At 47.9% G+C, this 13,505-nt stretch overlaps 3 protein-coding genes across 4 annotated transcripts; 2 read left to right on the top strand and 1 right to left on the bottom strand.

Moving 5' to 3' along the window:
- Positions 1-348: 348 nt before the first annotated feature.
- On the top strand, positions 349-1,307 carry LOC120686916 (mavicyanin-like). Its single transcript, XM_039969116.1, has 2 exons — positions 349-702; positions 804-1,307. The coding sequence occupies exons 1-2, from the start codon at positions 546-548 to the stop codon at positions 1,133-1,135; spliced, it is 489 nt and encodes a 162-aa protein (XP_039825050.1). The 5' UTR covers positions 349-545; the 3' UTR covers positions 1,136-1,307.
- On the bottom strand, positions 1,298-7,002 carry LOC120686884 (probable protein phosphatase 2C 70). 2 transcript variants are annotated; one of them, XM_039969088.1, is made up of 12 exons: positions 6,823-7,002; positions 6,461-6,611; positions 5,950-6,013; positions 5,236-5,344; positions 4,985-5,138; positions 3,684-3,809; positions 3,478-3,601; positions 3,322-3,398; positions 3,189-3,241; positions 1,982-2,036; positions 1,721-1,899; positions 1,298-1,606 (listed from the first exon to the last, which is right to left on the bottom strand). In XM_039969088.1, the coding sequence occupies exons 2-12, from the start codon at positions 6,575-6,577 to the stop codon at positions 1,573-1,575; spliced, it is 1,092 nt and encodes a 363-aa protein (XP_039825022.1). In that variant the 5' UTR covers positions 6,578-6,611; positions 6,823-7,002; the 3' UTR covers positions 1,298-1,572. The 2 variants fall into 2 exon arrangements, with proteins under 2 accessions (XP_039825022.1, XP_039825016.1); XM_039969082.1 differs by having other exon boundaries at positions 1,298-1,633; positions 6,823-6,996.
- A 3,896-nt stretch (positions 7,003-10,898) lies between these two features.
- On the top strand, positions 10,899-12,283 carry LOC120686924 (hydrophobic protein OSR8-like). Its single transcript, XM_039969126.1, has 2 exons — positions 10,899-11,141; positions 11,847-12,283. The coding sequence occupies exons 1-2, from the start codon at positions 11,055-11,057 to the stop codon at positions 11,970-11,972; spliced, it is 213 nt and encodes a 70-aa protein (XP_039825060.1). The 5' UTR covers positions 10,899-11,054; the 3' UTR covers positions 11,973-12,283.
- The last annotated feature ends 1,222 nt before the right edge of the window (positions 12,284-13,505 follow it).

Genomic DNA, 13,505 nt, shown 5'->3' on the forward strand with positions numbered 1-13,505 from the left:
ATGATTCAACAACGGGTGTAGCGCACCAAGGGGGAAATGAAATTCTGGGGGTGCTATAGTTGTTTTGTTGTTCAAGAGTAGGATCGCAAGAGAGAGACCATCGGATGGAGAAACTTAGCAGAGCCGCATCCCTTTTGGCGGACACCTGCTGTTTTCCATTCATCCAGCTGGGAGAATCGCCAGAAAATGGAGGCCAAAGCGGGTGGCCGCTGGGCGCTGGCTCTGGCGCCGGGGCATATGGGAGGCTGGTAGCCAGCCGTGGCGCGAAAAAGATTCAGTTCCCGCCAACTGTGCTGAAATCCCGTGGTGTCCCGGCAAAATAAGTGGGCCACAATCCACAGAAAAATCATACACATTCATTCATTCATACTACTCGAGACTGACACCGGCAATCTCATTGGTGCTGCTGCTGTCTTCTCTCCTCCTTGCACAGGCACTGAGGCACAGCGCTCCAACTTGCTCTTTCTCCTCCTCGTCGCTCTCGCTCCTATTCTGAACACACCACCAAGGCCGTCTTCCTGACGGTGAGGTCGCCCACAGCCACAATGTCGTGGCTCCTGGTCGTCGCCGTGCTCGCCGGATTCGCGGTCGATCCGTCGGCGGCGACGGACCACATCGTGGGCGCCAACCACGGGTGGAACCCCAACATCAACTACTCCCTCTGGTCCGGCAACCAGACCTTCTACGTCGGCGGCCTCATCTGTAAGTCCACTCCTTCGCCCTCGCCCTGGCGGAGCAAAGTGTAGATCCGCTTCAGCTCCCATTCGAGGCCTCACTGCTGACGACGCGACGTGGCTGTGCAGCGTTCCGGTACCAGAAGGGGACGCACAACGTGTTCGAGGTGAACGAGACGGGGTACGACAACTGCACCATGGACGGGGTCGCCGGCAACTGGACCTCCGGCAAGGACTTCATCCCCCTCCCCGAGGCCCGCCGCTACTACTTCATCTGCGGCAACGGCTTCTGCATGCAAGGCATGAAGGTCGCCATCACCGTCCACCCGCTCCGGCACAACGCCTCCTCTAATGGCTCCGGCGCGCAGGGAGAGGCCTCCGCGGCAGCGCTCAGGACGAGGAGCGCCGCGTGGCTGGCGGCAACCGCTGTCGCCGTGGCTGCCTTTGGTGCATTCTGCTAGGACTTTGATTCCCAGATTTCTCTGAACATTTTTTATTTGTTCTATTTTTTATTTGTTCTATTTGTGTGCTATGCTCCCGTTTCATGGGTCTTCATCAACTTCTCTGCAAGCGAAACTGCCTGTGTCTCGAGTAACGTTGAGCTGAACGAGAACTGCTACAGATTCAGCAAAATATGGAATTATCCGGTCCCAATGCCATCTTTTTTGAGAGCAATGCTTATCTACTGACAACTCATCCATGCATTTCACAAAACCCGGTTTAAGAAACAACACGCCATGTATTACAGATTGCGACGACTCTGAACACTAGAAAGAAGGAACAAACCCTATAGAGATTGTCGAATAGAATCCCTTTTCTTATGTACACCACTCACTATCCTTTTCGTTGTCTATTACCCACCGGTTAGAGCTCCACCAGCATGGTGTGCTACTTGATCCTACTTCTGGGGGTCGTCTGGGCCGCCGAGCTCGCTGTTCACAAAGGCAAGGACTCAAATTCTGAAAGAGGAACTTTGGATTTTACAACACTGAGGCTTCAATGACTGTTGTGTATGATGTAGTTGTGTCAGTCCAAGGAAAACTTACTTTGGCCGCATCTCTTCTGCAGTTGCTGCAGGCTGCTCGGTACTAGTAGTAGCAGCTGAAGAGAGTGGTTTATTAAACTGAACAATGATAACAGTCATGTTATCACATCCTTCGCCACCAGATGTAGGTGCCACACAGCGGTTGAGCAACTTCTCACACACATCCGATAGCTTATCCTCCTGTGGAATATTTTTGGGGGGTGGATGAGGGAACGAATTTTAAACTTAATGGTACCCAAACACAGTTATGTGCTAAACTTACAGTGTTCAAATGCTTATGTACAAAATCAACCACTTCTTGACTTGTCATACAGTCCCTGTCATAAGGGAAATCAGGTTACAAATCAATAACAATAATACAAAAAAGTGCCAATTAAATTTAATGCAGAAGTGTTAATGCCAAACTTACCTCAAGCTAGCAGGATGGAAAGCAAATGAACCAAAATATCAGGACTACAGCCTCAAGATGATTATGCTTGTCTATCTAGGGTGCTAGCTTTATTTTGTGGAACCACTAATGCCTTACGGACAACTGCGATAGAGCTCCAGTACCATCTACCTAAATTTCTCTAACGCCGCCTGTTCAATGCATATTATGCATAATATTTGGCCCTGATGAAAGTTTGAGATGATTGCCTTGTTTAACAAATGCCCTCGTATCGGTCTAGGCATATAGCTCACGTAGGTTGAACAAATAAGGACCCCAATACAAATTAAATTAATACTGCCTCCGTTCGAAATTATAAATCATTTTAGCATTTCTAGATACATAGTTTTTTATATATATCTAGATATAGTGTATATCTAGGTGCATAGCAAAAATTATGTATTTGGAAATGACAAAATGACCTATAATTGGAACGGAGGAAGTAGTGTACAATATGGATACATCCATTATCCATCCATCTAACTATGCTAGAAAATTGCAGTTACATATCAGTAGCTGCAAATCCTGGTGCAACCTACCTCCCAAGAGATATTTGCTCACATCTATGTATGATCTGAAGATGGTGTAAAAAATGTAGATTAAATATACATGTAGTGATATTTTGCTTTTAATGTTCACATCTACTCATGCACTAAACTTTGCTTGTCTAATTTTCAAAAGCAGCATTTGTTTGAACAATAACATTTTCAAGGTAATAGGTTCATAAACACTTTTGCCAGACAAATCATTCTCTAGTTATGGGCTTCTCACAAATCTTCATGATAAGTGTGCTAGGAATGATCCCTGTGATGATCATTGTAATATGTGTTCAAACAAAGTCATGGCAACAGAATGATTGCATTATCTTTCTTCTCTGGAGTTATGATACAATGAGAACTGGTCAAGATTGATTATGGCATTCTCTCAAGGATTTTATTATCGCAAGCAGACAGTGCACGCAAATAAAATGGATGTAAATGTATATAACAAAGTAACTGAGTTATAGTTCCAAAGCTGCATTGGGTAGAGACTGAAATCATACCATATGCCATCACATGCTAAAACAATGAATTCATCATCCTCAGAAAGCTTGACCTGATCAGAAGCCAAGCAATCCTGAGTAAATTTTATTTAAGAAAAGGAAGTATTGATAGAAAGGGACCGACAAAACTCACTGTTTTCAACTCAGGTTCAGCAGTCACAATCTGTCTCTCAGCTGGCAAAACCTCATTTTGCTTCAGTTCCATGTCACCTAGAGGAAAATCCAAAAATAAATAAACATGATGTATGTGAAGACAAAGCATTTCATGCTTGTGAAAGAGAAGAGACACCTATCGCCCTTGACAAGTTCAGACTTCCATTGACCCGCCCAGCAACAACAAATCCACCGGCACTCAAAATCCTCTCCTTTTCTCCCTCAAGATCCGGCTTGTGATCCGTGGACAAATTGAACGCCTGCACAACAGATGAGAACAGAACTCATAATCTGGTATTTATACTTTATGTTTGGAGATTAGAACGTGGAAATCTAACATACCTGACCTTTACGCGAGATAACACACCGGGAATCCCCAGCATTTGCAACAATGAGTTGATCATTTCTTATGACAGCCACACAAGCTGTGCTTCCAGATGTTGGCCCAGGAAAATTTGAATTCGGACCCTGATATAGTAACTTTGTTAAAAGGGTTAAGATATGCCCTAAGTTTAACAGAACTAAAAAAAACATAGGGAAAAAATAAGGGTAGGTAAAGGTCCACTGGCCTGGCAGTGCAAATCTTGCGATTAATGCAATCAATGGTTTACAGTCGTCTAGTCGGACCTAGTCGCCATGGCACCGATAAGGTGATTAGTCGAGATTAGTCGTCGATCAGGACGATTAGTCGAGCCTAGTCGTCTGTATAGTCGTCCTATCATGCTAGGACCGAAATGATATGTATACTATACATTACATAGTGTATATCAAGCATGAACACCGCAATGATGGTCAGTTCATCACTCACTTGTGAGATTTGGGTGACAGCGAGTCTGAGGCACATGCATTTGTGCATATATACCTAAAACCTAATGAGCCTAATGCCAGCCTAGCAGCCCAACCACACAGTTGACGCGGCCCATTACTGCAAATCTGGTCGTTTTCCTACCTAGTCGAACGACTAATCTGACGACTAGAATTCTAGTCGCTCATACCTAGTCGTTGCTCCTTATCGGTGCCAAGGGAACGATAAGCCCGACTAATCGCGACTAATCGCGATTAGTCGGACGACTGTAAAACATTGAATGCAAGTAACATCCATGCTACAAAAATATATTAATTTTATTATATGAAAGGACTTTGTATTGGAACATCACGGTGCATGAAATTTTTAAATAAAAGTACAAAAAATTTCTCTACTGTAGTTGTTAAGTCTGTCGCCGAATGACCTAAGCTCATCAGATGTTCAGCACTTCAGCCAGCTGAAAAGATGGAATATTATCCACTCATGTTTAACCTTGGATCCAAGTCTGAGAAGCAAAGATCTTCAGCAATGAATCAATTTGATTTGTTCCTATTGTTTTCAGGATATCCACTTGAGAAAGGTATCCTATCAGTCAATAGGGCAATGATATTAAGGGCTTACCAATCAGTTTGGGTGATGAACACTGAAAGTACCAGCACAATTCAAAATATTGGTTCCATTAATAAGCACCAGAGAAGATTTTGTAGTGGTACCATGAAATATGTATTCTAAGATAAACTACTTCAAAGCTTCGCGCAAAAAAAAAAAGGTAATGACCACAAATCCACACACCAGAGAAGTAATGCTTCTTGATGAAAAAACAGAAGAGCCATTTTACCTCCTCGGTTTCCCATCCATCCCCTAGATTATCTGAATCTCCACCCTTGGGGGACCATATTATGCCCTCTAGCATACCCGAAATCTTGTTCCCCTTTTCTCCGAGCTCAGTCAATTCTCTCCACCCCCTCTGACCTTTCATCATCTCATCCATTCTGAAAGATCAAAATGTTGTTAAGGTTCACTACAACAACAGAAATATGTCAATTTTCTAAAACTGACTGCATTCTAAACAAGGAGCCTGAAACTTACCTTAAGAAAGCTTTATAGACAGAAGCAGGTAGATCACCCGATGAATTTGCATCATTTATGAGGACTTGTTTATGCAAATGTCTTGCGCAGAATTTAGATGCAGCTTTTCCTGAAATAAAAAGGGGGTGCTACGTCATGCGACCAGAGAAAACAATTGCTCATCTGATGCATAACTACACGATAGAGTACACAAAGATTATTGACCTGAATTAACATGTGATATTTACAGTTTGACTACTTCCAAGTTACAAGTACTCATTAAAACGGAAATGCAGAACAGTTGGATTGTTGGTTTGTAGAGCCACAATAGGAGCTTAATATTTTGTACAACCAAAGTTCAGAACAGAAACAAACCAGTGCTATGTTGTTAACAGGTTTAATTGAGATCATCCACTCATTAACATTTTAATTATTTAAGAAAATCTATTGTTTTCATCAATGAATTTCACAGGCAGTGTCTTCAGTTAGAGCGATAGGGCACCTAGCACAATTGACAGGCTAGCCAGCAAATACAAAGCTTCTATGCGGGTGGATTTTTCAAACAGTATGGGAACGGTACTTTAGAAAATTTCACTCTCCTTCAGTTAACTGGACATAATTAGAAAATCCAGTGTACCATATTCTCAAGGAAACTCAAACCAATACAGATTTATCTAGTAATAAATGCAACTGAAAACAGTATCATAACCTTGATAGGAAACGATTGGGACTTACCTCCATGGCCATCATAAACACCAAAAAAGGAAGTGCAGTCATCAAGGTCCGGCAAAGCAGCATGCTGTGACGCATTATACAGTGGATCAGTTTTCAAAGCAGAGTGGACATGCTTATGAAGAGTGACGCAAACTCGTAAACAACTCATATCGCAAGCGGGCTAGCGCGTGCCAGCTTTCATCATAACAGCTATCTCAAGCTTTTCGCTCAGATGGGAGGCGCCATTGGCCGATCAAATCACGACAGATTGCTTCTAGGTTGTCGCGTTCCCGGAAGATGGAGAACACCAATTGGGGACTCAATTCATTGGGAAAGACCAATTCATAATGCAAATTTACACATAATAACAACAGGTCGCAACCTCTAATGTAAGCAGCCGCGAGCATCAACACCTACAGATCCCATCTCGCCCAAAATCGCCCCCCAACCCAGTGGCGTCAGCATCGAACGGAGCAGTAGGGAGGCAAATCCCACCCAATAGGAGACCGCGAGGGGATCAGACGCAACTCACCGCGTCCTCCATGGTGGCCCGCCACCCCTGCATGGAGGAGAGGCCGAACCGTACGCGGTCGTTCTCCCCATCGGCGGAGACCTTGTCGGTCTTGGGCGTGCTGAGGTACACCCCCATCCGCGCCTCCCCGTCCCGACCCTGCGCAGCAACCCTGCAACCGCAGCAAAACGCAGGGACCCGTCGTCAGTCGCCACCGCCCGACACGCATTCCGCCCGCGGCGGTTGATCCGCGAAGCAAGCCCAACCGCCCGGGCTGCCGCCGCGCGGGACGGGACCGCCCCGACCCTGCGCAGCAGCGCGATTCGGAGGGGGAGGGGACGGGCCGCGCGGTTCGGGGGGGGGAGGAGCCGGGATCAACTTACGAGGATGACGGGCGGTGGCGCGAGACGACGTCGGCAACGGCGACGAGGAGGAGGAGGAGGGGGAGGGAGCCGAGCGGCGCGGCGATGCGAGAAAGAGACGGTCGAGGTGGGGTGGGTCGCGTATTTGTAAGCGGTGTGGTGTGGGGGAGGGAGGAGATGCGTTTCGGTGCGGTGCGGTGCGGGGGCTGCGGTGGGGGCGGCCGCCCGCAGGAAAAGAGAGAGAGAGGAGAGGAGGGAGAGGGAAGCGAGGAGGGACGGGGCCGGGCCGCCGGGGTGGGGTGGCCGGGTGGGGGATTCGGGGAAGATTGCGTATCTCGTTTTTCTATTCACCGCCAGCTCCCAACTTATCTCGCTGCCCCCTCCCTCCCTCCCTCCCTCCCTCCTTCCTCCCACCCTGCCACCGCCACCGGCTCCATTCCATCCACCACACGCCCTGGCCGTCCATATGGGCTGATCATCTCTCGATCTCCCGCTCCTTCCATGTGATTTGGAGGTGTACGGCGGCCTTTTTTCCCTTTTTCGCATGATGCGTCGTGTTCAGAGTCATTTGAATCTTGTAATGTTGATAGATTCCGCACATACAGTTGGATTTGTGGTCGTGTTTGGAAGTACGTCCTGTGTGCTTGGCAAGCGCAATGAAGAGAAGGCTTCCTCTAAAGAAGCTGTATCCAAGTGGAATGATCAAGAGATAGGAGTCCCGCGCATCGCTTTGATCGGAAGAACTAAAAAACAATCTACCAGAATGACCCGCGTTGAATCCGCGCCACTGGACCTCACGTCGAGCAAAACGTGAGCTTCTAATGGGTGTCAAGCAGACACGAGAAACAGCTTCTGAGTAGCGTTTCACTATGAAATACGTGTTAAGACACGTTTTTAAAAAAGTAGTGTTTCACTTTCTCACGCTATGTTTATGAGAGACGTAGATCCAAACAGAACTTGCGTGTAGAAAGGAAGCGTGTGTTTCTATTCACCGTGTTCGGCTGCACCACTTTAGGCTGTTGGGTTGATTCCGGCTGGGCTGAGCAGCCCAAGCCGTTCCGCTGCCCTCCACCATCCGTTCGGCTGGTCAACTAGCACAGTCCCCTCCACTTTTGGTGCAACGAAGCACTGCAGCTGCCAGCTTGAACCAGGCAGCGGGGCTGCTGCGGGGCTACTGCTGGCTGCAACAGCTCCATCCCAAAGCAGCCCAGCGAAGATCAGCCGAACAGAGTGATTTTCTGGTTCTTTCTCTAACCTTTATATTTTAATAAGTCGGAAACCTCTCCTACCTTTTCATGTTCATTTCTCCATCCCCTAGCAAAGCTTATATGTCCACCATTAAGCTAGCCACCATATATTGTCACCAAGTGGCACCCACATCCTCCTAGTTGTGCCCAATAGTAGTAATGTAGCGCTGACATGTTATTGCTTAATTAACACCTTGTATTTTGGACCAGAACAAAGGTTGCCAATCCTGTGTTTTGATAGCGTGCCAGCCGAGCGATTCAGTGAAGTTTGAATATCTAGCATATTTCGGACCGAGCCTATCAACCAACAGTTTGGCTGGCCCGAGCCAAGCATGTCGAATCTGGAATTTTGGGAATGGGTCAGATTTTAGTTCAATATTGGAGCCCAAGGTGGCGTAATGCACTTTTTTCATATACATGAAGCGTGAGTTTAAACATTTGGTACTAGATTCCACATCGAATTTTGGAGGACAATTTGAATCAGTGGAGTTGGAATTCAATTTTGTGATACATTCTTAAAGTTCCATGCAATTCTCCCCCAACAACTCATGTATGGATGCGGACATTGCCAAGGACACGTAATAGAAAAAGGAAACGCAACGCAACGCAACGCAACGATCACAGCGATCAGGGTGTCAGCACACCAATCCCTGAACCACATGGAAAAAGATCTCGTGCCCTCGGGTCGATGGCAGCAGCCTCCGATCGGGACCTCGCACGCCTCGCGAAATCTGGACCACCGAGAGATCTCACCGAGACCGTACTCCCGAGATAATTCCACACAGGCCAGCAGGATCCTGCCCCGTCGCCGTCAGACTTCCGCGCCCCAGGTGGCCGGAGCCCCGACGACCACATGCCACGCCGGAGATCTTTCTTCTTGCCTCCTTTTCTTCACCGTGACCGGAAAAGGCAGCAGGCTGTGCACGGCGGAACGGAGATCAAAACAGCCGCAGGTCCTTTCCGTGGCACCTTCGGTGAGGCCACGTCCTATTCCATCCGCAGCAGACCTTTCTACTTTCTAGACGGGGAGAAAAAAAAAGGGGGGGAAAGGGCTAAGCGTACGCAGTTGGTGGACAGCGCGACGAGGTCGTCGACGTCGACACCTGGCAGCGGCGCGCCGAGATATAAAGTTATAAACGGCGGCGGCGGCGGCGGCGGCGGCTTGGCTGGGCTGTACGAGCGCCGCTCCGGGGACGGCACCAAAGCCAGCATCCGGTGTTCTTAACTCGCCATAGAAGATTGGGGAAGAAAGGAGCACGTCAGCTGCTCCCCAACAGTATTCTACGAGCAAAGTTGGTGCACCCGTGGCATCAAACTAGCAACAGAATCTGCCGCGGACACGTCGACGCCCCGAGGGGGACGGTTTGGAGCTCGAATTCTATCAACATCTCCGGGCCGGCGGTGCCCGCTGCTCGTCGCGGATAATTTAATTTGGACCCTCAACTTGGCCATACAAGTCAGTGCAGAGCAAGAATCTTTGTGAACACCACGCCGTCGCCGCCTCCAAATCCTTCGGCGCCGGCTCTCTCTCTCGTGGCATGCTCGGATCCTGGGGGCTTGGCTTGTCGCCACGCCATGTGTGCGCCACCAGCGGCCGGGAGATCCATCGATCAATGGGGGTCGACCGGCCATGGGCGATCACGCAGGTCGCGTTGCCGAGCTAAAAAAAAAATAAGGTGGCCACGCGACGCGACCTGACACCATGATTCGGCGATAGATATCGGATCAGTATCACCATGGGCTGAACTGCTAGGCCCGGCCGGACCAGGACCGGGAGCGGGAGCGGGGAGCCCACCCACGCGGGGGGGTCCAGATTCCGCTGGATTTGCCTTGCCAAATCCGGTAACTCGCGCCCCCAGCATGCGGATTAGTTAAATCCATTCATTAGTTAGTTGGGGGCTGTGTGTGACAGTAGGTGCGGGTTCGGTAGGCTGCTGGTCCCCCAGATTCTCCTCCCCACCCCGGCGAACCGGAATGTGGGCTTGTTGTACGACGCATTCCTGGCCGAATCGTCCGGAGAAAAGGCCAAGGCTACCACCGGAGGCTGTAAACATTCGCTCCCAGCGTGCGTGCGGGGCTCATGTGCGCGCAAGCTGCTGTTAATTAAATTTAACAAAGGAGAGGGCAAAGGGCAGATGGGTATCCGTACGCGATCAGGTACACGGTACACTAGGCGTCTCGCGCTCGTGATCGTGCATGCTTTTTTTAAAAAAAGATGGGGGTGCAAGCGTCTACTGTTTCTTTTTTTGAAGGTTTAAATAACAATCATGTAGTGCTTCTCTTCATTGGATAATAACACCATTACACCACAATATCACTTCCTCTTCCGCTTGAGTGCTTGACATATCGCTCAATACTTAAGTCTAGGCCCTGTTTAGTTCCCTTCAAAATTTCAAAATTTTACAAGATTCATATCACATCAAATGTTTTAACACATGTATAAAGTATTAAATGTAGTTAAACAAAATAACTAATTACACAATTTGTCTATAATTTACGAGACGAATCTTTTGAGACTAGTTAACCCATAGTGGGACAATAATTACCAAATACAAACGAAAGTGCTACAATATTTTACACCTAAAAGTTTACGCATCTAAACAAGGCCCTAGTAATCCTCTACCGTGAGGATTAACTTATTGGTCCTTTCAATTCTTTAGCCTACTGGTCCTCAAACGGCTCTGCCACTGGTGCTTCCCACGGAAAATGAGGTGAAAGTTCGGAAAAGAAAGGCTTTCAGATTCTGTCCAACCTCCCCAAAGTCGGCCCAGAGCCCACCTGCGCGGCCCATTCCCGCAGCACCGGCCGGCAACGCTGCCGACACGTGTCGGTGCACGGTAGAGTCAGCGCCTCAGCGGCATCCCCATCCCAAATTCCCAATTCCCTGCCCGACCGGCGACCGACCAAGGAAACGGAGACGAAACGAAACCAGGGGTGACGGGAGGGGAGCAGATCTCCGGTCTCCATCTCCATCCCGCTTCCGATCCGATCAGCTCCGAGGCCGCCATGGCGAACGGCTGCACGTTCCTGGAGGTCCTCCTCGCCATCGTCCTCCCGCCGCTCGGCGTCTTCCTCCGATTCGGCTGCTGCAGCGTAAGCCTCCCTCCCCTCCTCTGCCCCTCCCCCATGTTCCTATGCCCCGCCTCTGTCTCTGCGTGCGTACCGTGGGCTCGTGGCCCTGATTCGCGCTACGGTTCCTATCTGGCTGGTCCGAGATCGAGAACCCGTCCCCCGCGTCTGGCTACCTTCGAGCTAGGTTTGGTTTGCTAGGCGACTTTTGCGATTCGAAGCTGCTGGGACGGTGCCTGGTCTGAAATCCAAGCACAGGAGCGTCAGACGCTGTGCTGCGTTTGAATCTTGTGCCTCGTCCTCGCAGATCTCCTGCTTTCGTTTCATTCCTGTAGCATAGCGCCATAACGGCGAATCACCTCTTGGGGATTCAGTTTGGTTCACTGCTGATGTTAGGACTGGAGCATGGGTTCGTGTTTAATGCCCCCATCATTCTACTCCACTGCTGTAACAATGTTACGGTCAGTTTCTTCAAAAAAAAAACAATGTTACGGTCTGTGTCTAAGACTAGTCAATGCCTCAATGGCATTTCATCGCACTGCTACGTTCTTCCTATTCGAAGAGTGAGCACATCTAGTAGTGCCCTAATTTGACTAATATGAATCATCATTAAACCCTTTGGAAAGAAGTGTTGACATGGATTTCTGCATTATCGCGATAGCAATATTGATTTTACCAATCCCTTTATTATTAACATACTAATAGCGAGCCTTTTTTGCATTTCAACAGATGGAGTTCTGCATCTGCTTGCTGCTCACAATCCTTGGCTATGTCCCTGGAATCATCTACGCCATTTATGTCCTTGTTGCCCTCGACTCTGACAGGCACGAGAGGGAATACTATACCCTTGCGTAGCCCGTTTGTGTGTGCGTCAGGCCTAAGAATTTCACAGAATCACAGTGCACAGTGGAGTCGAGTTGCTGTTTTCATGTGAATTATTATCTGATAGTTCATTACTGGTGTAACCAAGTGGTCCTGTCTGGAGTCTGGTGGTGAATCTTTCTTACCCATCTTGAGGTCTCTCGACGTTGTATTTCAGTCTGTTAAGTACTTGAACTGCGGTCCAGTTTATCCATTCTGTAATTGTGATATACTGTACGAAAGAATAAGATGGACTCCTATTTCTGGGAGCATTTATGATTTATGATCGGTGCTTTTCATTGATATAATGGCTGATAATTTTCTTATTACTTGAGTTGAGATGGATGGTGTCTACGTGAGCGGTGAGCCAATGTTCACGCTTTGTCAGTCTAATTTCATTGTCTAGGAAAATGTCCTATACTCTGTAAATCATGATTTGCTGGACTGCATTGTTGGGTTAAAGTTGAGTGTTAAACCTTATCGCATATTGGCACTCGTATCATTGCTAAAGTTTTTGAGTCTTGGCTAAAATTAGCATGGCAAACACCGCAGCACTGGTTTTACTTTTAGAGCTGTAATCAACATTTTACGCTTGACGGGCATTCAAATTTGAGGTTATATTCTGCCGTGGTGTATCATGTATGGTGAGCCAATGGCAGTAAATTTTACTCCGTTCTTAATAGATGAAGATAATAACTGAGTTAGAACGATTGACCACTGAACTAATTAGGTTGTCCTGAACGTCGTATATATAAGAACGGAATGAGTAGAATTTTCACAAAAAAAGTACTAACCAAGAATGCTCGTTACCAACACCTCGAATGAGTATATATGCCGAAAGACACATGTGCTGTGCAGAAATTCGGGTTCGTCTGCTGCTCCGACACCCTTGACTTTGCGCACATATCATCACTGGCATAAACTATCAAGGGTCGTGCCTCGTCTCAACGGATCATATCTTGTGGCTGATACGGTTCATGATCCGTGCGTGTGCTGCGAATGCGAGCCGCGTGCTTTTTCTGAACGACATCTCCGTGCTGACGATGGCTGGACGCGCAGCCTGAAGATAAGAATTGATCGAGCCGGAACGCCTCGTTCCCGGTGCTGAACGCTGGCGCCCATGTGCCACCCGGCGACGGGCGATCCCACTAGATCCGCCAGCAGCCGTTGTAGATTGTGTGCGGCCGCTGCGGGAGCTTTGTTTAGAGCATGGTTAATAATCTAGCCGGCAGCCGGCTGCAAGCTCATGCCATATCATCTATAGCCGGCTACTTAGCCTGTTAGTATTATGGATAGTTTAACAAGCTGCAGCAGAGATGATGAGTATTTAATATTTTCATCTCATTTGTATTCAGCCTACTAGTATTATGGTTTCTCGCTAGTACGGAGGCTGGGAGAGTAGCTTTTTTCTCGTATCTTGTGCACAGGGTTTGAAATTTCGGCGAAATTCGCCGAAAAATTTCGTATTTTTCGGGAAATTTCGGTATTTTCCGGAAAATTTCGGTTTTGAAATTCAAAATTAAAAAA

This window comes from Panicum virgatum, chromosome 2K (assembly GCF_016808335.1).
Source record: "Panicum virgatum strain AP13 chromosome 2K, P.virgatum_v5, whole genome shotgun sequence".
Classification (NCBI taxonomy): Eukaryota; Viridiplantae; Streptophyta; class Magnoliopsida; order Poales; family Poaceae; genus Panicum; species Panicum virgatum.

Excerpts from the sequence above, each read along its gene's own strand:
- LOC120686884 (XM_039969088.1), bottom strand. The coding sequence starts at position 6,577 with ATGGGGGTGTACCTCAGCACGCCCAAGACCGACAAGGTCTCCGCCGAT. Across the intron at positions 6,014-6,460 it reads GGGCCACCATGGAGGACGCG|CATGCTGCTTTGCCGGACCT; the intron begins GTGAGTTGCGTC and ends AATGCGTCACAG. Across the intron at positions 2,037-3,188 it reads TTAGCATGTGATGGCATATG|GGACTGTATGACAAGTCAAG; the intron begins GTATGATTTCAG and ends CCCTTATGACAG.
- LOC120686924 (XM_039969126.1), top strand. The coding sequence starts at position 11,055 with ATGGCGAACGGCTGCACGTTCCTGGAGGTCCTCCTCGCCATCGTCCTC. Across the intron at positions 11,142-11,846 it reads TCCGATTCGGCTGCTGCAGC|ATGGAGTTCTGCATCTGCTT; the intron begins GTAAGCCTCCCT and ends GCATTTCAACAG.
- LOC120686916 (XM_039969116.1), top strand. The coding sequence starts at position 546 with ATGTCGTGGCTCCTGGTCGTCGCCGTGCTCGCCGGATTCGCGGTCGAT. Across the intron at positions 703-803 it reads CTACGTCGGCGGCCTCATCT|CGTTCCGGTACCAGAAGGGG; the intron begins GTAAGTCCACTC and ends GTGGCTGTGCAG.